The 23,187-nt window shown below is 37.0% G+C and overlaps 1 protein-coding gene and 1 non-coding gene across 6 annotated transcripts; both read left to right on the top strand.

Annotated features, from left to right (window-relative positions):
• Positions 1-751: 751 nt before the first annotated feature.
• Positions 752-23,158, top strand: Cwf19l1 (CWF19 like cell cycle control factor 1). 5 transcript variants are annotated; one of them, XM_058581223.1, is made up of 14 exons: positions 752-856; positions 3,640-3,724; positions 4,747-4,809; positions 5,345-5,446; positions 8,422-8,636; positions 10,540-10,658; positions 11,662-11,746; positions 13,617-13,757; positions 14,907-15,018; positions 15,635-15,714; positions 18,124-18,333; positions 19,096-19,215; positions 19,419-19,516; positions 22,727-23,158. In XM_058581223.1, exons 5-14 carry the CDS (start codon positions 8,547-8,549, stop codon positions 22,869-22,871), a joined length of 1,200 nt encoding a protein of 399 aa, XP_058437206.1. In that variant the 5' UTR covers positions 752-856; positions 3,640-3,724; positions 4,747-4,809; positions 5,345-5,446; positions 8,422-8,546; the 3' UTR covers positions 22,872-23,158. The 5 variants fall into 5 exon arrangements, with proteins under 5 accessions (XP_058437206.1, XP_046306338.1, XP_046306339.1 ...); XM_046450382.2 differs by having other exon boundaries at positions 769-910; positions 4,731-4,809; XM_046450383.2 differs by having other exon boundaries at positions 804-856; positions 4,731-4,809.
• LOC124096616 (small nucleolar RNA SNORA12) lies at positions 18,760-18,906 on the top strand. The gene has a single exon (XR_006852920.1). It is a non-coding gene; the product is annotated as a small nucleolar RNA SNORA12 (small nucleolar RNA).
• Positions 23,159-23,187: the final 29 nt, after the last annotated feature.

Genomic DNA, 23,187 nt, shown 5'->3' with positions numbered 1-23,187 from the left:
TGAACTCTTCAGAAAGTCCATGTGGTAAAATAGAAAGCTAAAAAGGTAGGTGGGCATTTGTCGATTAAGAGAACAAAATGGAAGTGTGAACTTGATTGGTTCCTTAGTGAAAATAAGCCCCCAGGGTAAAATCAATTTGGGGCGACAAATGGGAGAATTTTAAATATGTGTACAGTTAGAGGACAATGTGCATGTTCCTATCCTTAGGAGACGCATGCTGAGGTATTTCTGAACTCTGCACTTTACTTTCAAATGATTCAATGGGAATAAAAGTGCTTGGCCATCTTGGCAAAAAGACAGAGCTGGCAAGCAAATTGTGGCAACATGCTGACACAAAGAATTGAAGTGATGGCCATTATTCTTTCACGTTAAAACATTATAAAGTGTACGCCAGGCACACTGACATGTGCCTGTAATTCCAGCAACTCGCCAGACCTAGGCAGGAGGATCACAAATTCCAGGCCAAACTGGGCAACGTAGCGAGACCTTGTCTCGAAATAAAAAATAAAAAGGGCTGGGCATGTAGCTCAGTGGCAGAGCGCCACTGGGTTCAATCCTCAGTACTCTAGGTTAGGGCCTAACATTGTGCAGGAAACTTACTAGCAGCTCACTAAATTCAACTCCTCGGGAAGGGGAGGGCAATTATGATAGAAATTCTGTTGGTGGTTTCCCCTTCCTCCCACCGCGCTCCTCCCTTCTTGAATTCTTCCTTGGAGCGGAACCACCCGAGCGAGGCTTCTGTCCCTGGGCGCTCTCCGTAGGTCACTGAACTCTCATTGGCTGGGGATCGCCGACGTCTCATTGTGTCGCGGGCTGACATTTTTCCGTGGAGCGCGGGTTCGGATTCCAATTTTAGGTGATCTTATCAACCTAAGCTATTGGAACAGATGGCTCAGAAACCTCTGCGCCTGTGAGTTACCCTGAATCAGAAGGCTCTGTGTGTGTGTGTGTGTGTGTGTGTGTGTGTACGTGTACGCGCGCACGTGTACGTACGCTTGGAGACGGGCCGGGGTCCTTGACAGGAAGGAAAAGGAATAGGGCTAGGGGTCGCAGGGCTGCTGGGAAACACCGGTCAAATCTTCGGGCTCTTGGGGTCGGCCCCTTTCCCGGGTCCTGTTCACCCTGAGAGGGGACTCTCTAGGCAACACTCACGGAAGCACCCGGACTCTGGTCTTCTCCGTCTTAGAGTGTTCAGGCCTAAGATATATCATCCCCCCATTAATCTCTTTCTTTACCCCATTTATTTGTTAACCAAATGCTTATAGACCTTAAGCCCATTGCTGGGTTCTGGGCAGTGGCAGATAGGATACATAGATAGTGCCATGGCCCTGGCGCACTTTTTAATGGGAGAGAAGGGGACGTTGGGTTGCAAAGAGAAGTTCATTGACGCATTCAACAAGTATTTATTTAACAACTTCGTCGTGTCAGGGACAGTGCTAGGCGTTGCAAAGATGGAGTTCCTGCTTTAATGGAGCGTATAATCTGTAATCAAAGAATACAAATAAGTGTAAAATTTTGAAAATAGTAAATGTCCAGGCAAAAAGTTTCACAGAGGATTATAATAGTGGTATTTAACTTAATGGAGGGAATCAAGGACTGTTTCCCCCAAGGAATTGAGGCTGGAGCCCTGGTAAAATTTTTTTTGTGTTTAATCTAGAGAAGCCATTGAAACGTTTAATAACGCCATGGTATGGTCAAATTTTCATTTTGGAAAGTGATTCTGACTGCAGCGTAGGAAACAAATCAAAACCAAAGTAGAGGACAGCTAAGATTAGGTTGAGTTATGATATGGCAGAGGAAAAGTTTAAGGCTTGAATATTCATTAAGAAGGTGAAATCAATCTTGGTGATGATTTGGTTGTGAGTTAGGAGTTGTCACTGTTCTGTCATTGACGTCTCTTTCTTCCCTAGGGTAAGGAACACTACAAAATGCCCAGATGAGGAGCTAGTGAATTATGATGTACAAACTGCACAGTGTATCTCCCAGAAACAATTATAAAAATACTTAATAGTTTATGACGGAACTTGGTCCTAGATGCTATGTGGGTTTCTGAGATTTTGAGAAAGGAGTGACTTTCCAAACTGTCAGGAAGGCTTTAGAGATGTGCTAGGCCTAGAAAGATGGGGAAAACTTAGACTCAGGATGGGTAGGGAGGGACTATTAGTAGAGGTAACTATCCTAGGGAGTGGCAGAGGCAGAGTGACCAAATTGATAATATTGGGAGGTTTCAATTAGGAAAACTTGGAGCAAGCACTGGAGAGACAGGCAAGACCTGTGGAAAACTATATTTCTACAGGCAGTAGAGAAATCTCTTATTTAATGTTCTTTAGGAAGAAACATAAACTAATGGCTTTATGTAAGATGATTAGGAAGAAGAGAAGGTATTAGAGAAATATAAGTATTCTATACTTTGTGAGAAGGTGTTAGAGAAATATAAGTGTATTCTGTACTTTGTGTCCAATGCTAGATTGTTTCTGTCATATCACAGGACTCTGAGTTGTTCAGCCTTGCAGTTATTCTCCATTCCTTCTTCCTCATTTCCCATCCTACTTCCCACTTTATAATTTGTGGTTAAATTCTAAATTATTTATTTCCTTTCTCTCTTCCTCATGTTCATTAGACATTGCCCTTTTTGTTGATATATTTGCTTATGGTTACTTTTTCCTTCAGTCCATCTTTCACTGTTATTAAAACAATCTTTTTATAAAGTATATAAGATCATGTCACTACCTTGCTTGAAAATGTTCAGTGATAAGGATAATAAAAGGACACCAGAAAGACATACTGACAAAACAAAAAGGAACTATAATACTTGGAGTTATAAGACACTAAGGAAATGATATAAATAGTGGAAAAATTATATAAGTCAGAATCAGAAGAACTCAGAAATGAGATGATAGAACAAGTCACTTCATAACCTGGGACTAGTCCATCTAACCTCAGCCTCTGCCATTTTCTACCTCCCACCCCATAACATTTTGCTCAGATTTGTTTTACACCCCTTTTCATATGTTTATAATAACTAGAATGTCTTCCCTTCACTGATTATAAACTTTTTGAGGCTTTAACTGAGTCTTTCTCCTCTTTATACTCATTCTAACATGTTCTTAGTATAGTACTTGACATATTACACTTAGCATAGTGTAGGTGTCCAAAACATGTTTATTGAATGAGTGACAGAACCCCTGTGTTAAGGTGGAGACGAGAGAAATAAAAAACTCAAAATGTGAAAAATGTTTGGAAAAAGGGCTGTGTTACTTGGTGGGGGATTTTTGATGTTTGGTCATCAAGACATATGGACAAAACTTGGGAATAAGAAGAAGCTGACTCAACTTGGAGAAAAGGAAAAGCTAAATTTTAGAGTTAAAGGCATTGGTGACATCTTCAAGAGGTGCTGCCTCATGGTTAGTAATAGTTTATATGCATTAAACCTCTCAAGGTAAATTGCAGAGGGACTGGATCACATATCTTCCTAATCTAGAAGATCTGTGTGTGTGTGTGTGTGTATGTGAACATTTACATATATATAGATAGACACACATATTACACACACACACACACACACACACACACACACACACCCCTGGTAGACCCACTTGTGTTTCCTGAATTGCCATAATATTTATTTCTTGTTTGCAGCTTGGCTTGTGGAGATGTTGAAGGAAAGTTTGATGTTTTATTCAATAGAGTTCGAGCAATTCAGAAGAAAAGTGGAAACTTTGATGTAAGATTCCTTTTTACTGAATTTTATTTTACCATTGTGGTCAAACATACTAAAATAAAATTTGGACTCCTTTATTAATTTCTTGATTGAATGCAGATTCTCCACTTTTATTAGATTGAATTACTTTTGTGAGTATGAGCATGAGAATTCAGTAGCTATAATGTGATGGGGAAGAGAGACCTACATACTATAGAACCTTTTATACTTCTTGCATTTGAATCTTATTACTTTATTACTGCACAAAAAAACTGGATTTGGGGGCTGGGATGTAGCTCAGTGGCAAAGTGTCTTCCTTGCATTCGCAAAGCCCTGGGTTCAACCCCCAGTTCCAAAAAAATAAAAAAATAAAAAAAGCAAAAACTGGGTTTGGGAAGCACAGATCTATTTCACAAGTGTGTGATATGGGTTAAATCAGATAATCTATCTACAAGATGCTTCACAAACCAAAGAGCTCCAAATCAATGTTATGTATGGTTGCAACTAGACTGTAAACTAGAATACAGAAGAGTATTCTAGACATGGAGATAATTTTTCATTAGGTTAAAGGTCAAATAAAGACAAGAGGCAGGAAATGTGGTTTTTATGCCCTGTATCTCTCAAGGTATCTGATATTTTAAGTTTTATATTTCACAAGGGATTCTTTAGAGATCCACTTTTCTATCGCTGTATATTCTACGGAAGAAGAAAGACGGTGGAATGACGGTGTAGGACTGGGAATATTTGAGGAACACCTGAATTCTCATTTCTTTTGGAAGTTCAGTTCCCTGACTCCCTCTTCCCTTTTCCCAGCTTGAATTTGACAGTCCGTGAGCCAAAGTTTAATAATTCATGGAATTAATAATATGACAATGACTGTGAACTGTGTATTGAAGTTCTTCAAATTGAGGAGGAGTAAAAACCTGGTCTGAGAGACCATTAAGTAGGACAATTAGCTGAATGTTGCTATCAATAATATATTATTTAATATTTAAAAATCTCATATGTCTGTTTAAAAAACTCATTTTAGCTGCTGTTATGTGTAGGAAATTTCTTTGGCTCTACCCCAGATGCTGAATGGGAGGAGTACAAGACTGGCATCAAGAAAGGTATAGAAACTATTTATATTTAACATGATTTCTACAAAATTTTGGGAGCTACAGTTATTGCTGTGTTGTATTTCACAACTTAGTTATTTAAGAATTTCCCTCTTGAGCTTTGTATTGTGCTGGAAAGAGCGTACATGCATAATTCACATGTTCACATTTTGAATTTGTTTCAATTTAGTTCCATAAAAATTATACTTGTCTAAGTTGACAGAACTGAATAATATGCAACCAAATGTGTCCTCTGCTTTTTCCAGTTTTAGTGTTTGGTAAGCTTTTTTAGGGTCTGTGTTTCCTGCTTATACGTTGAGCATCCACTTTAAATGTCACTTAATTGGCCTAGTGATATCATTTAATAGTCAAGCCACAAGGTTGAGTATAGGATATCCTTAGTGGAGAGCAGGTTCTACATTTAGGATTTCTTTGGGGTAGTGTATAGACTATATTTGCTAAGGGTATTTTTCCTGCAGAGAAGCATTTCTCTAGTTCCAAAGCAGATCTAGTAACCATATGGTGTCATGTCTGTTCCTCTTACCAGCTCCTATTCAGACATACGTGCTTGGTGCCAATAACCAGGAAACAGTAAAATATTTCCAAGATGCTGATGGGTGTGAATTAGCTGAAAACATTACTTATCTGGGTAAGTTGATATTTTTTGTGTTTGTAATGAACATAATAATGTATTTTCAGGAAATTTTTGGCTGATTTCTTCTGACATTACTACCTGAGAAAATGGCGACTTGGTTGCAGGGAAGCAGGTTCCCAAAGTTTGTGTCTGTGCCCTTAAGGCAATGTTTTTTTTTTTTTTTCCCCTTTGTTATCTTCCCCACTTTCCCTCAGTCTCCTTATGTTTCCATAACCCAGTATAGACTCTTTCAGCCAACTTGCCTATTGGGTATGGAGTACTTAAGGTACAAATTATGTCAAAATAAAGGAAATTCTACTTTGTGGTTCTACCTTAAACCTTGCTGGATATATACTGCTTTCTTGTGAATTAGGCTCCTAATTAGCTCTTGATTTCATTCTAAGGTTTTGGCAACTTGCAAGTTTTTAGTGCTGATCTTTTTATTCCCTTTATACTTTTTCTAGTTTCGGATCCACTTTTCAATTCCAGGTTAAAGTCCCTCCCTGCCCCCACCCCAACAACCCTCTGTATTGTATGTATTGGTTCTTTAGTAGGTTTCTTACTCTAAATCTAAAAACTACACTGATAATATCTGGCCACTTTAAAAAGCACTCAAATTTTGCTTTTGTCTTCCCCCACCTGCTTACTATTCTGCCTCTTTTATCATTCAACTCATTTTGCCTAAAATGGTTTCACTGTTGTTTTCATTTCCTCTTTGTTGTCTTATTTCTCTAGAAGCAGGTATTTCCTTTACTATAAATGCCCTCTTTCTCCCTCCTCACCATAGTCCATCTTGGCCTTTAGTGTTTATATTTCATTGTGGCCCTTCAGTAAACAATCTCGTCTTGCTCTCATTATATGAGATTCCTTTAAACAAAAAACTGAGGAAAGACTTTCTATTTTTATTTATTTTGTTTGTTTTCATTTTGTTTTGCTTTTATTTTTGTTTTATTTGTTGTATTTTGTTTTTATGGTGCTAGGGGTGGAACCCAGGGCCTCACATTTGTCAAGGTTGTGCTCTACCACTGAGCTATGTCCCCAGCACCTATGCTTGTTTTTAACCACAGTTTTGAGACATACATTTTGAAATCCCATTTTTGTAGCTCTTAGGATAGGCCTGATTTGTGGCAATTATCAGTGTAATTTTTAGATTTAGAGTAAGAAACCTACTATAGATATTTGGCAGTCATTTTTGCGAGATGAATAGTTCCAAAATACTTGGCTTATTTCTGTGAAATGAGTTTTGAGATCCAGTGAGAGAGTTATGGCAAGATTGCAGTAAATCACCAAGTCCATTTTGGAGCAGGAGATGGAACCTTTATTCACGAGCTGGCGGTCAGGATCCACCAGCTGGCAGGCCAAGGGGAAGGCTTCAGGTCTACACTCTTCACCACCCCACCCCCCCCCCGCCCCCCTGGGGTTTGAGTACACCTTTTATAGTCTAAAGCCATATTAATCATAAGTGGCTGTTGCTATAATTCAAAGCCATAAACAAATATCATGAGATATAAAATCATAAGCATAAGAGGGAGTGGGTCAAAACGTCTCTACTTGAGTTCAAGTTAGGAATGATTACTAACCTCCAGATAATCAATCTCTGACAGGGTACATTGTTCAAGAAAAATGGGAACCAAAGAGAACAATTTTAAATTGTATAAGAATTGCCATTTTGTGTGCCAAACATGCTATGCTAAGCAACTGTTGATTTTTATATCATGTGGAGTCTTAGGGCACAATGGATTTTGTTTGGTCATTGCCTGTATAGCCTGACCCATAACAAGAAGAATAAGTAGTTATTTGTTTACTTACATATTTATTGTCATGCTGATCACACACAGGGCCTTATGTATGCTAGGGAAGTTCTCTTACGGAGCCACATCCCCAGCTTCCAAGCAGTGGTTTTGATGGTGAACATATGATATGATTTAAGTGTTGGCAGAATACCCAACATATAGTTGGAAGTGATAGCTTTTTTCTAGAGTATATAAACAGGGTCAGTGTTAAATAGTCTAGGCTTTGTGGAGGAAGAGGAAAAATAAAGCTGAGAAGAGGATCAAGTTATTAAGGAAGAAATATAGTGAGAAGGGAAGTAGGTAGATGTACTTTGTAGGGAGATATCTTCAGCTAGTGGGTAGGCTAAGGGAGGTGCTCATAGTACTGTTTGGAGTAATAAAGATATTGTCAAGTTCATAGAATCTCTAGGGTGATTACTGGCCTTTAAGAGAGGCGTGAGAGAGGGAAACTATATAGCAATGGGTTAAGAAACTAAGAGGTAAGGCACTTAGAGAGCAGGTGCTATTCAAAAAATTTGAAAATGAAGAAGAGAAAGTTCCTTAGAATGTGTTTTTGGATGGGGATGATTGAGTGTATTCTGTTCTTTTCTAAATAGAACCAGTTGAGAAGAAACTCAAAAAGGGAGGTAAAAAATTGATAGGACAAGATCTGGGAGACAACAGAAGGAATGGCATCAAGGTGACAAGCTGGGAATATAATTTTAGAGGAGAGTAGAGTCTAATTTTCTCAAACAGTTGCTCTTTCCATATATTTTCCTTTTATTAGAAGTTGCAACCTTTTGTAGATTATAGCTTTCTCAGAGCAATTAGTTTTTCTTCTTATTGCCTCCTCCTATTTTCAAGTCTAGGTTTCTTTTAGTCTATGTATAGTCTTCTCTAAAAAGCAGAAAGCCTTTTTCTTCTTCATCACTGCTTCCAAACTTTTATCAATAATATTTGTATCACAGCTGGTATGAACAGACTTACCCATGCATACCAGCAGTCTCCATGTACGGGCTGCTCAGACTGAACTGTTGGAGTCAGGCAACATTGATATGCAGCAGCCAGGGAAGGGCTATAGGAGTTTACACTCCTTCAGGCATATAGAATGGCAGGGATATAGAAGAGTTGTGGCATGAGAAGAAAGATTCATTGTCTTATTGATGATGTTTCCTTCTGCAGTTTTGATTAAAACTTGTCCATTTTTCTTTGAACCAGGTCGGAAAGGTGTCTTCACTGGAAGCTCGGGCCTGCAGATTGTATATCTCAGTGGGACAGAGTCATTAACTGAGCCAGTTCCAGGTTACAGTTTTAGTCCTAAGGATGTGTCTTCCCTGAGAACAATGCTGTGTTCAACATCCCAGTTTAAGGGTGTTGATATCTTGCTCACATCTCCATGGCCCAAGTATGTGGGGAACTTTGGGAATTCTTCTGTGAGTAGTGCTTGTTGGAATTTCTAAAAGTAAATTGCACTGGCTTAAGTTGACTTTTTCATTTTTGAAAAAATTTCTCTTTATATTGAATAGTATTAACTCTTGATACCTTTCACAATAAATCGTTTGTGAAGTTTTTCAGAATTCTTAAAGCTATATAAACTGACCAAAACAAAAGTTGATCTCATAAAAATATGGTTCACAAATGAGATTACTGAAATCTTAATTATAAATGGGTGGTTCTTTAAATTTTAATCTCTGCTTTATTTCTCTCAAACCTTCTCTTAATATGGTTTGAGAATTTACTTTTAATGAAAAGATTTACGATTGACAGCTCTACAGTTGTATTTTCCTCTTTCTAGTCTAGATTACTGCTTTTTGGCTATCAAAGTATTTTTAAAAACTGAATAATTGTGGGGTTGAGTTTAGTAATCTAAAAATGGGGAAAAGATTTTTTAAATTTTGTGCTTCTCTGTTAGAAATACTTCAGTATTAGAATGCATTAGAGCTCATTATTGCATTTGATTTTAATATTTTTGTGAGTAATCTCAAGGCTATATAACAGGAGTAACAGCTATTGTGGAGAATGAAATACTATACTGGTGGACATCAGCCTAAGAAATATCTTGTAAATGTGTGTGGGCTGGGGATGTAGCTCGGTGGTAGAGCACTTGCCTAACTCTGGGTTCAATCGCAACATGATGGAAGGAGGAAGGAAAGATTATATGTGAGGGCAGAAAGCATCAACTGAGCCTCATTGAAGAATGAATGCATTTGGGGACAAAACACTATGAATGGATTTATAATTATCAGTGATGAGCTAGAAGAGTGACCTGTAGACCAGGGCCAACTTTAGCACCCAAAATAGCAGAGATTATCAGGGAAAATGTTAACAGGAGAAGGGACAAAGCTCTCTTCCTTTACCAACCCATGGTTATGTTTCACCTAGAATATGAAGATTAATGCTAGTTGCAGCATAATGGTATAGTAAAGCTAGGGAAGATTCAGAGAAGGGGTGCCAAAGTGACGATAGAAAGGAGAAAGACATGTGGTGCTCTGTAAGGAAAGATGCGAAAATTAAGCCCCTTCATTTGATGTGTGTGGGGGGAGTACTAAAAAAGGACTTTGATTAAAGTTAATAATAACTACAGGATATTTACGGGGAAGAAACCATAGAGTCCACCAGTCTCTAAGAAACTATGACTAACTTCAAGAACAATTCCCTGCCCCTCAGCAGAAACTTAAAGGAGGCAAAAATAAGACAAAAGGAAGTCCCTGCCTTACTTAGTAGAAAATAAACTTTGCTAATTTATTTCCAGCTAATAATTTCTTTGAGAAGAGAGATCATGTAATTGATTATTAACAGAAGCTAGGGATATTCTGGGAACAGGCTAACTTTTGAAAAACTGTGTTACTTAGAAGCCTTTTAGCAATGGTGTTGGTGCAAACCGCCATTTCCTTAACTGTAGCCTATGTGATGAGATCCTTTAATATTCTGTTGGATCCTTAGAGATATGAAGGCTAGCTTTTAAATTTTACTTTCTGCATTGACAGATACATAGTTGCACTACAAAGCACATTATAGAGGTAAATTTTTTGTGGGCTCCAGAGAAAGACCTTACTTTCTAAAAAAGGTTTTAATAATATGTGTTTTGGATGTTAGTATGGAGCAGTTACCTTGCTTTTTAACCTCTGGTTTCTAATAATTATTCCTATTTCTCCATTCATAATAGTCCAGTAGCTTTGTGTTTGATTTTTCTCTGATTTCCGTAGGTATGAAATTCACTGAACAAATTCTGCTGCTTACATTTGTATCCATGTACAAATTTCAAAGATGTTTCAAAGAATCTTATTTCCTGATAATTTCTGAGTCTGTATGGATGACCAAGTTTTCATTTATCAGGGAGAAGTGGATACCAAAAAATGTGGCTCTGCCTTGGTCTCCAGTCTTGCCACAAGCTTAAAACCAAGATATCATTTCGCTGCCTTGGAAAAGTCATATTATGAGAGGCTTCCATATCGGTGAATAACATTTCCTTCTTTTTGACTTTTTGAAGAATTTGTCTTCAATCTTCTGTGTATAGACATGTATCTTGCTCATTTTTAGTTTTATATCATCTTGGTTCCTTTTGGCACTGGATCAAATTACCCTCAAGTCATTCGTCTTCTCTGAGTTTGTTCCCTAACTTGAAATAAAAGGAATTGTACTGTAAGGTCCCTTTAAGTTTGAGGGTCTGAGGTTATACTACTGTATAATCATTGTAGTCCTTTATCGCACATTAGGTCCTGTTATCATTGGATCAAACCAATTTTTTTGGTATAGTATTGAAAGTTCAACTCTCAGTACAGTAACTGTGGAATTATTTCGGTTTAGAAATCAAGTACTTGCATCAGGTCTCTCCTTCTACCCCCTGCTTTTTGTTTGTTTGAACTTAACTTACTTTTTTTCTTTTAATTAAAGTAATTGTTGCTTAGTGAAATAAACATTTAAAACATAGAAGAGCTCAAAAAGTATTTTGTTTTAGTTTTAGTTATTTTTTTCTATATTATATAGATACTTTGGTATATTTATATTTTAACCTGGGGGGGAAAATCATAGTAAATGTTACTATTAGAGGCATGTTTTTTCCACTTAGAGCACTTTTTTTTTTTAAGTTTTGCTATTTCAGCTTATTACACAAAAGAAGAAAGAATAATAAAATGAACCATCATGTTCCCACCAGCTAGCTTCAGCAATTATTAACATTTTGACAATCTCACAACTCTTTTTTCGAAACCAAACATTGGAATTTTGGTTATTTTCAGAGACATGATCTCATGTCTTTATAACAACAACCCTGTGAGTTAGGAATTTTTAAACTACCAGATAGATAGATAAATCCTACAAGATAGATAGGTAACTTCTCTGAGATTATATGATTTGTGGTGGTGGATTTAGGACCTCTGCTCTTTTCATGGTCATATTTCATAGTTAAAAATCAAAAGTAAAGTGCTGGTAACCTGTTATCTCTCAAATATGTTCTAGAAACCATGTCGTTCTACAAGAAAATGCACAGCATGCCACCCGGTTCATAGCCCTGGCAAATGTTGGGAATCCAGAAAAGAAAAAGGTAAAGATTTGAGTATTTGGCAGTAGGTTAATGTTCATTGTCTGCTTGTTCATTGTTTGTTTCTCTTGTCCATGTAGCATTCAGAACTTCCCTTCTCCCCAATTAAAAAATCCCAGCAGCTTCAGATTCCTTTGTAGAGTTAAAGTGATGAAGGGTTAGGTTTCCTTGGATTTTTTTTTTTTTTTTTAAGGATATTTTAGAGAAAGGTTTGGGAAAAAATAGGTTCCGTGGAATAAAAGCAAACTATCAAATGAACGGTATTCCTTTCCTTAAACATCCATGTGGTTTTCTCTATGGGTATTTGTGACTTTGCCCTTAGATGGCATTCTTCTTTGCTTCTCTTAACAACTTCCTTTAGCTGAAATAATAAAATTTTCCAAAGGATTTACCTACGTCTTCTTTGGCTTTGGAAATTAAATTATTAGTGATGTCTGAAATTCATCCTTGAATTAGAAAATAGTTCATTTGTATTAGAAAATAGTTCAGGTGATACAGAAGAAGATACCAGAAGGGTAGGTTGCTTTTCTCACTTCCCTGAGAGCATTTCTGATTTCCTAGGCCAAAAACAGTTTGTTGCGGATTAAGAGAGCTAAAATCAGAATTGGTCCAGTGGGAAAATAGGCAAAATCATCTGCCTGAATTATCTAAAGCTTATTCCTATATAATATGCCACAGAAAATGTACGTACAAAAGATAAGCAAAACATATTTAGTTCTTTTTCATATTTTAAGCTTCTAAGCTCAGTTCTTTCTTAGCAAGTTTAGATTTGTAGTTTTTTGTTTGTTTGTTTGTTTGTTTGAGGTGCTGGGGGTCAAATCCAGGGCCTTGCACATACCAGGCAAGGACTCAAGGAGTCTATCACTGAACTATATTCCCAACCCTTTGTAGTTTTTATTTTGAAATTGAGTCCCTCTAAGTTGCTCAGGTTGGCCTTGAACTTGCAATCCCCCTGCCTCAGCCTCCCAAGTAGCTGGGATTATAGGAGAGTGCCACCTCACCCAGTTGTAATTATTTTTAATTGACTTTTTAAACTAAATAGTACTCTTAAGTATTTTCAGTGTATAGCTTTACTCTCAGAGACATGTAAGCAACTCACATTTCAGCCAAAGACTATGCACATTTTAAAGTTAGGCAGGCATTCATCTCAAAACTTTGTTCCAATCTGTACTGCTACTAGCAGTATAGTTTTCTTTTCTTTTCTTTTCTTTTTTTTCTTTTCCTCTCCACACTCTCACTGGATAGTGTCAGATTTTTATTGAAGCTTTTGCCAATCTGATAGATTTACTTGGTTGCATTTCCCTGATCGTGGTAAGGTTAAGCATCTACTCACATCTAAAGTTTTCAATCTCTATAGGTCAAAGATTCTAGATATTTATATATGACTATTTACTTCTTTGCTACTAGTTCTTAAGAAAATTTTATCAGCATATATAGCAGAATTTGTATAGTATTAGAGGGAAACCTTGAGTTTTCCAATTGTAAGTTTCATTAGGAAAAAAGAATGATAGTGTTGACAGAATCTATTCATAAAGATGAAGGACTCATAGATAGAAGCAGCTTGTCTTCAAAGGTTATGGAGCTAGTCCCTCTGGACAGTTGTTTCTGCTCCTTAATCTAAGTAAGGGCCCCTGATTGGTGTAAGGGCTGGATTTTGATTTGTTGCTTATTATTTCATGAGTGCTTGGCTACCTCTACAGAGGCCACTGAATTGGCTTTTGATTTATCACTGTATATTCTCTGAGCCTCAGGCAGGCTTTTAATCAATTTCAGGTTCTTTCTGTGAAATCTTCACAGTAATACAGGCTTACTACATTTGGATATACAGTATTTCCCTTAATGTTATATTTGTTTGTTTGTTTTTTCTCTGAAGTATCTTTATGCATTCAGTATTGTTCCCATGAAACTAATGGATACAGCAGAACTGGTAAAACAGCCTCCAGATGTCACTGAAAATCCTTACAGAAAATCTGGAAAGGAAGCATCCATAGGAAAGCAAATTCCTATCCCTGAGGTACATTCTGGTTGAGGGGTGGTATTTTCTGGGTTGCCAGGATTGCTAGGTGTATTTTATTTTATTTTATTTTTTTGGGTACTGGGAATTGAACCCAAGAGTGCTTTTCCTCTGAGCTACATCCTAGCCTTTTTTTATTTTGATAAAAGATCTCACTAAGTTGCTTTGGGCTTTACTAATTTACTGAGGCTGGTCTTGAACTTGCAATCCTCTTGCCTCAGCCTCCCAAGTCATTGGGAATACAGGTGCAAGCCACCATGCCTGGTGCCAGTTGTACTTTTCCTGGGTATAGTTTAGTACATAAGACAAGTTTAATCCTCAGAATAAAAATCTTGTTTTTTCTTGGGAAATTATAGTAGTGTTTAGGAAGTATAAGTAGATTTCGACTAAGCTAGTATTTTTTTATTGTAATTTGAGGCTCACAGTTTCATGTTAAGTCTTTGTCTAAATTTGTTTCATATATTGGGGTTTTTCATATGTTAAGTTTTTCCTTGTTTAAAAGTTGATTATCTATTCTTAGCTTTTAAAGCAGAGATCTAGCTTGGTAGCAATATAATCTATAATAATTTTAGCATGATTGCTATAAGGGAATAAGATTCATTGTGAATAAGTTTTCCTAATTATAGATTTTTCTGAAATAATTTTTTCTCCCACTAAAGCGACAAATATCAAGTTTCCTTATTAGGATTCATGGTCTGCTTTCTCGGACATTTCTATCTTTTCAAAAAGGCTTTTTTGTCTTCTCTTTTTACTGTTGTTTCTAATGGCTCTGATTTCTCATCTCTTTAATTAAAGTTTAATTAGATTTGTTCAACCTGTGAAACTGTGGGACTATTCCTTTCTCCCTATTGAGAAAGGAAAAGGAATTTTGGGTAGGTTCATATTATTCTGTTTTAGGTAACAATTGCTCTATAGCCTTAATTTTAACTTGTTTTTCCTAAGAAATGAAGTTGGTAGCATGGTATGTTGAGATATATGACTGAGAATCCTGGCACCAGGGTTGGAAAATATTTTTGTTCCCTAGAATTGGCAGGAAGGGCTATAGGAAACAGACTAGATGTGGTTGGAATGTTCCCTTGTGTGTGAATAACTGACTTTTTGTTTAAAAGTTAGTTGAATAATATACTTTTCTCTCTTTGGTCATTCCAGGAAGATTCAGCCTGTCAGTTCTTCTTTGATTTAAATGAAAAGCAGGGAAGGAAGCGTTCATCCACAGGCAGAGATAGCAAATCTCCTCACCCAAAGCAGCCTCGCAAACCTCGTAAGTACCTTGGTTTCAGAGGTTTCCTATTATTTTGGAGTTTTTGGAAAGCAGCCTTATAAAGAGATCATCTTCTGGCAGAAGGAAATTGTAGAGAGTCATTAAGAGGAAAAGTAAAAATAAAATGTGTCAATAAGACATGATAAAGTAAAAAGTACATACAAAACCTATAGGTTAATAAAATTATAGAATAATCAAACTGAGAGGATGGACTTTAAGGCCATTTTATTGGGAGTATAAAATGTTACCCAGGATCTTGAGATTTGACACTGGCACAGCTGAGACTAGAAGTAGTATACCTACACCCAGTCCAGAGTTCTTTCATTGCAGCCTTTTGCCAGTATGTGCTACTTCAGTCAATATGTGATTATCTGTTTGTGGATCACCTACCTGTGGATTAGTTATAAATTCAGAACTTTTCTAAAAGAGGTTTAGTTTCATTGAAAATGGTGCTGCGTGGCTATGGCTATATTGAGGAGCACATGTCCAGCCCATTGCTGCAGTGCTGTATGCAATCTTTGCAGTATATAAATATCAAACAAGGCTGAATTCTATATGGTGATTATATGTTATAGTGCTTAGACCATAGTAACACTTGGCTTTCTTCCACTTAAAGCTCAGCCTCCAGGACCATGCTGGTTTTGCCTTGCCAGCCCTGAAGTGGAAAAGCATTTGGTGGTCAACATTGGCACACATGTGAGTTACTTCCATGGACTTTTACCTTTTACAGAGAAGAACCTGCTCATTTGTTTTTTTATTAACTTTATTAAGGCAAGATCCACATACAAAACATATCCATTTTAAGTATATAGTTCAGCGATATTCAGTAAGCTTACTGAGTCATGCATCCATCATGTAATACAGTTTTAAAACATTTCCATCACTCCAATAAAATTTCATGTGCCCATTTGCAGTTAATTTTTGTTCCTACCCTCAGCCCCAGATAACTACTGGTGTACTTTCTGTCTTTATAGGTTTGTGGGGGATTTTGGACATTTAATATAACTAATATAACTAGAATTATATAATATGTGGTCGGCCTTCTTTTACTAGTATTATATTTTCTTGAGGTTCATCCGTGTTATAGAATGTATCAGTATTTTATTCATTTTTATTGCCAAATAGTATTCCTTGTATGAATGTACCACATTTTATTTATCCATTCACCACTTATGGGATATTTGAGTGTTTTTCACTTTATGGCTATTAAAATAATACACCTGTATAAAATTTGCATGCAAGTGTATGGTTTTATTCAGGCTGAAAAGAGCCCTGATAAACTCTTCATGTCTCACAGGGAAGTTATTCTGTTTCATAAGGAGCATCTCAGGTCTTGTTTTTGACTCAGTTTAACACCTCAAGTAGGAGGCCACATGAACATTTTAGCCTAGAGCCTAGACATAGTAGTCAAGTTTTATTTGCCTGTACTGTCCTTTGTCTGGTAGAACTCCCTTGAAAACTTCTAATGACCTTTGTGTCTCTGGCAAAGGGTTTAGAATCCCCCATCTCAAGCCATTCTTCTTGTTCACCTTTTATTAGACTTTCCCCTCTATATTTCTCTGCCTGTGTTGAGTCTTCCTCGAGGGATGTATGCTGATGGCCCTTAGTCACAAACTGATAAAAAGGGGAGAAAGTCTGCTTAGAGTCCAAACATACTATTGCAAAATTAGCTTTTAAATTGCGTTTTATTGCTGGGAGAAACATTCATTCAAGTTCTATTTATATATTATTTGAGATAACCTAAGCATGGAGGAGATTAGAAAGAGCACTTGAAAGAGTAGGAGGATATTTTGCAGGTGTGAAACTGTTCACAGGAACTGGAAGTATGCATTAGAGGTGGGAAGCTATTTAGTTTAGACTTTAATAAACAAAGAATTCATATCACAGAATACAAGTTGATGTTTATGACAGTGATCCTGTGACAAAGAGAAGACCAGAAGACAGACTTCTGGAGTAACCTTTTAAAACACAGTAAAAACGGCTATTGTAAAATAAAAAATTTAGTGCCTGTGAGGTTTTGATGAACTTAGTCATATGGAAAACTAACTGTAGATTTGCTTGGTCCTTTCTACCAAATAAATCAAGGAGGCTTATGCTTTAGTTTGTTTTCAATACATATCCTGTCATTGTATTGGATTTTTCTCATTGTAGATAGAAATAAATGACACCTTTCTTGAGCTTTAATTTTGAATTCTATATTTGTCTGCATTGGTATTAATTGGATCCTTGTCTATTCACTCACAGTGTCTGTCTTTCAGAGTGTCTGACAATAGAACAGTCTTGCATGTTTTTATTTTGACAGAAATGTTTTAGTTACTTTTGAAGACTGAAATTCATTGTTAGAAACCATAGTTTTCTACCTCTTAATGTATCTGAGTTCAACTCCTTCCTTCCACCCTATTAGGTTGTGTTTCCCTTAACTTTGTACAATTTAATCAGCAGCTTAAAGCTGGAAGGACATTGGATGCTAATCATGTAATCTTTGTCTTTTTTGTGTGTATTTGGGGGTGAGATATAAGAACTGGATATTATCAGGGAGGCAGATAGTGGTCATTTTGAAATCAGAAGTGGTACTTTTCTGTAGTTAAAGGGCAAGTGGTGATAACTGAAAATTTGGTTTTAAGTTTAGAGCCTGGGAGGAACAACCCAATTGGTGTTTATTACAATTTTCAACTCTGGTCTGTGAAGCCAAAAGTCTTCTTGTATATTCCCAGTTTATTTGATTCTTACATAAAAGTTTCTTACATCCAAAACCAGATTTTTTAAAAGTTCAAGAATATCTGTTAATAGTGTTTTTAAGCACTTTTCTCTACATCCTCAGTCTCACTATTTATTTACTTATTGTTCTGGGGACTGAACATAGGGCCTTGTGCATTCTAGCAAGCACTCTACCACTGAGCTACATCCCCATCCCTTTTTATTTTATTTTGAGATAGGGTCTTACTAAGTTGCCCAAACTGGCCTTACCTGTGATACTCCTACCTCAACCTTACCAGTAGCTGGGATTACAGATGTGCACCACCATGCCTGGCATAAGCTTACTCTTTGCATAAGCTTTGCTCCCTGGATCATACATATGCAATATTGTTCTCAACTGTTCTTTAGTGCTACCTTGCCCTGGCTAAAGGAGGCTTATCTGATGACCATGTCCTCATTCTGCCTATTGGACACTACCAGTCAGTAGTGGAGCTTTCAGCAGAGGTGGTGGAGGAAGTGGAGAAGTATAAGGCTACACTGAGACGCTTCTTTAAGAATCGAGGGAAGCGATGTGTTCTTTTTGAGAGAAATTATAAAAGCCATCATCTCCAGCTACAGGTAGGTGGTATCTATCTAGAAATTTGGAAGGACACTCTGGTAATCTTGATATTGATAAATAAATATTTAAATAATGGCTAACTTTATTATTTAATTTTAGTTTGATATTTAAAGTGTTTAATATGAATTTTCATAACAATTTTTAAATAATGTTCATTTAAAAGGCCGAAGTATCTAATGATTACCCCAGAGATTTCATAGGAAAGTACATGATGGATGTAAATGAATAGCAAGATGATATCTTGTTTAGAAAAGGTATGGGAAGGTTCCAAGGAAGACGCGGGCCTTACGGGTAAGAGTTTAGAAAGGTTTGGATATTTTGTGTGGAAGTCCTGCATGAGTGAAGCCTTAGAGGTAGGATGTAATCTCACAGCTGGCACGGGGCTAGCAGCTCAGAAATTTGGCAATTGTTTATGGATAATTTGTAATTGTGGTGGTTTCTTTCTGGCTCATTTGTTAAGTTTTCAAATAGGCCTGATTCTGCCACATACATTATATAGGAGCTGCCATTGACTTAAAAACAGAGAGATCTTTCTTAAGTTTTTCCTGCATCAGAGATTGGCTCCCACAAGTGGCAGTCTAGCTCATAAGTTTAAGTCCTACAGACGGGCTGACAAAGGCCTGTCTGGCCTGAGGAGAGTCTGTGCTGAGGGGTGTATCTCTACCCCTGTGATGGATTTGCTATTTCTCTGAGACTATGCAGATACAACCTCTCTGGAATGTGTACAAAGAATTCCCATTATTCCCCACACCTCTGCCCAGGTCATTCCTGTGCCACTCAGCTGCTGTGCTACTGATGACATTAAAGATGCCTTCATTACCCAGGCTCAAGAGCAACAGATAGAGCTGTTGGAAATCCCAGAGCACTCTGACATCAAGCAGGTGAAACAAAAGAGGATGGTGATGGTGATGGCTTTTTAAACTATAGTTCCACTAAGTAGTTTGGGATCTGCAGCTACTCGCATATCTGTTTTCTTTCCTTCTAGACTGAATTCTTTGCCAAATCAGAACTTATAAGAAATGAGTTAGGATTTTAGGTTTTCAAAACACTATTGTGTGTCCTCATACAATTCTGTTTACTTTAGATTGCACAGCCTGGCGCGGCATATTTTTATGTTGAACTTGACACAGGAGAGAAGCTTTTCCACAGAATTAAGAAGAATTTTCCTTTGCAGTTTGGAAGGTTTGTATGTTTTCCTTCATTTCAGTGTATTTTCACTAGATCTACTATAAACATAGTGGTAGTCTGCATGAATAATTAATAAAAAGCCAAAGAGGAAATAGTCCTTTACAGAAGGAACTTATAATTTTAGGGCAACACAGGTATTTACATATATGACAGTCATGTGATACAAAATGTGAAGAGTACCATGACAGAGTTTTGGAGAGCACTGTCCTTTAGAAATTCATAGGAGAGAAGAGTTCGTTTCTATGAAGCATAAAGCTTTATGAAATGGTCAAAGTTGAACTTTAGAGAGAGACTTAGAGGGCAGAGATTGGTGTGAGGACATTTCAGCTAGAAGCGTGAAGTGCTACCCATTGAGCATATACAGTGGGTCAGACACTATGCCAAAAACATTACATACATTTTTTCATGTCTTATTTAATCTTCACAACTCCATAAAGTAGGAACTGTCATCCCAATTTACCAATATAGAGAATGAGACTCTAAAGCAGTACCAAATGAACTTTCCACAAAGATGGAAATGTTCTACAAAACTACACTATCCAGTATAGTAATCATTAGCTAGTAGACACTTGAAAATGTAGCTAAATGACTGAGGGACTAAATTTTTTATTTTATTTTATTTTAATTAATTAAGAGTTTAAATTCAAACAGCTACATCTGGCTAGTAGCAATTTTTTTGGATAGCCTAGTTTAACAGGGGTTGATTTGCATGCCCATGATCACACAGTGATTCAAACCCAGGTCTGGTAGACCCAAATGTGAGGTCTTAACCTCATTATTCTGTAGTTCTAAGAGTCTCAATGAGACTTCATTTGTGCTTCTCATATTAGGCAAAACATGAGTGCAAGATCATACAGGGAATAGAATCAGTTACGCAAAGATCAAAGACAGAAAGTGGTTGACAATGGGGCTGGGGATGTGGCTCAAGCAGTAGTGCGCTCGCCTGGCATGCGTGCGGCCTGGGTTCGATCCTTAGCACCACATACAAACAAAGATGTTGTGTCTGCCGAAAACTAAAAAATAAATATTAAAAAATTCTGTCTCTCTCTCTCTCTCTTTAAAAAATAAAATAAAATAAAGACAATGTATTGTTCTTTAAAAAAAAAAGTGGTTAACAAGAAAAGACAAAGAGTATGAAAGGGAGTAAAAAATGTATAGAATGGATTATATGATACTGTTTCAGTGAATTGCAGCTATATTTTAAGACTGGATTGAGAGTGAACCTTGAACCCTTCCTGTATTCATTTGGAATGATAAATTCATTCATTTATCCCATTGGATAAATCCATTAAATGTAGTCGTCTACATTTTCAAAGAGATAATTGAAAATGAGAATAAAAGTGTTATACACTCCAAACATCTGACTTGATCTTTTTGTTGTTGCCTTGACAACAGATGCAGATATACATTGATGATATAAGCAGACATATAAAGCCCACAGATATGTAAAGCCAACAAAAGGAAGATCCTTTGAATGGTTTTGTGCTTATGATAGTCACTGATATTTCAACATTGTTTTTCCAAATACTGATTTGTAGTTAATAGCATTTTATACTTAACAAAATACTTGAAAAGCCATTTTTTGTTATTGTTGTTGTTGTTCTAATCATTATACATGACAGCAGGATGCTCTTCGGTTCATTGTACACAAATGGAGCACAATTTTTCACTTCTCTGGTTGTACACAAAGTAGTTTCACACGATTCGGGCAATCTACATTACCTAGGTTAACTTGTCCGTCTCATTCCACCATCTTTCCTACCCCCATGCCTCCTCCTCTTCCCTCCCTCCCCTTCGCCAATCCAAAGTTCATCCACTTGTCCCATGCCCCTTCCCCATTGTGGATTAGCATCCACTTATCAGAGAAAATATTCAGCCTTTGGTTTTGGGGGATTGGCTTACTTTGCTTAGCATGATATTCTCCAACTCCATCCATTTACCTGCAAATATTATAATTTTTTTCTCTTTTATTGCTGAGTAATATTCCATTGTGTATATATACTACAGTTTCATTATCCATTCATCTATAGAAGGTTTGTTCCACAGTTTGGCTATTGTGAATTGTGATGCTATGAACATTGATGTGACTGCATCACTGTAGTATGCTGTTTTAAAGTCCTTTGGGTATAGACCAAGGAGTGGGATAGCTGGGTCAAATGGTGGTTCTATTCCAAGGTTTTTAAGGAATCTCCATACTGTTTTCCAGAGTGGTTGCACCTATTTGCAGTCCCACCAATAATGTTTGTGTGTGCCTTGAAAAGCCATTTTATCCCCCTCAGCAGTGTAAGAATAGTGGTTCTGTCTTCATTTTGCATATGAAGAAGTAGGCACGAGGTTTGCTCAGGAAGCTAGAACTTGAGCTCAGGTCTTTTGACTTTTAGAAGACTCATATCATTTATTTCCAACTCTTCTATTGTAGTTTCACAGTAGAAAATGAACCAAGTAGAAACATAAAATTATTTCTAATGTATAAAAATAAGTAAAAATAAATAAAAATATAAAGCAACAGAAATTAGAAGGAACTTGTGTATATGTATCTTTGGTCTTGCGAACTAAAATACGTTGTTTTCTTCATATTGAGCTTGTGTTGGTGTGCCTATATAGGTGTTACCCCCCTATAATAAGATGCAGAAGCATTTTAAGTCAGAATAGTTATGACACCTGACTGCACCTGCCTCGGAAAACTCATGTTCTAGTTGGGATGACCAAACTACAGTTTAAAGTAGGATCATAGATAATATAGTATTTTGATTGTCCCCTTTGTACATCATAAAATCCTGTAAGGTAGGTACTTTTTTTTGCCTCTCATAGGTGAGGAAATCAAGACTTAAAGAGATGAAGTAGTCTGTTCAGGTTATAGTGGCAGAGCTAGAAATGGAATCCAGTCTCTGATCTTTCTGACATCAGTGCCTGCCCTCTTCCTACTATTCCATGTTGCCTCTATAAGTACCAATATTATAGTTCAAGTTGTTCCAGAGAAGGAAAAGTAAATGAGATATGAGGGATCAGGAAAGAGGTAGGACTTGAGCTGATCACTTAAAATAGGTATGATTTTGATAGACAAGATGGCAGAGAACAGTATGAGCAGACAGAGAAATATGTGTAGTTTCTTTGGGTGATGTTGGGTCTGACTGGAGAAAGACCAAGGAAGGAGGGGGCTTAGGGCAAATATTTCTGACTTTGACCTCTTTGTTCTTTCTGTAGGGAAGTATTGGCCAGTGAAGCTATTCTTAATATTCCTAACAAGTCTGACTGGAGACAGTGTCAAATCAGCAAGGAAGAAGAGGAGATTCTGGCTCGTCGCTTCCGGAAAGACTTTGAACCCTTTGACTTTACTCTGGATGACTAAGCAAAGGGAAGAGAAGGGCACTTTATGAACCTCATAGGAAATGTTCACAGTCTTCCATAAGGACTGTTTCCCTGCCTCTTTTGTGCATTCCCATGGAACCTGCCTGCAGCAAGAGGCCTAGGAATGAGGTTGTTTCTCTTTTCTTTTTTTGTTTGTTTTAGAAAAATCATTCTAGGATTAAAATTCTATGTTAAAAGCATATCTATTATCCAGCTCTAAGAACAGCTTATGTTTATCTACATTTTCAAAAACTTAAACTATTAAATAAAATCTTCCCTGGTTGAGAAGGGTCTTGTGTTTATGTTGCCTATGACCA

Source organism: Marmota monax, unplaced genomic scaffold, assembly GCF_021218885.2.
Source record: "Marmota monax isolate L192 unplaced genomic scaffold, Marmota_monax_Labrador192_F-V1.1 WCK01_AAM20220418_F8-fsc00004, whole genome shotgun sequence".
NCBI lineage: Eukaryota > Metazoa > Chordata > Mammalia > Rodentia > Sciuridae > Marmota > Marmota monax.
This window is presented reverse-complemented; position numbering and strand designations above follow the sequence as displayed.

Excerpts from the sequence above, each read along its gene's own strand:
- Cwf19l1 (XM_046450382.2), top strand. The coding sequence starts at position 888 with ATGGCTCAGAAACCTCTGCGCCT. Across the intron at positions 4,810-5,344 it reads CAAGACTGGCATCAAGAAAG|CTCCTATTCAGACATACGTG; the intron begins GTATAGAAACTA and ends TCCTCTTACCAG. Across the intron at positions 19,517-22,726 it reads TTTCCTTTGCAGTTTGGAAG|GGAAGTATTGGCCAGTGAAG; the intron begins GTTTGTATGTTT and ends TTCTTTCTGTAG.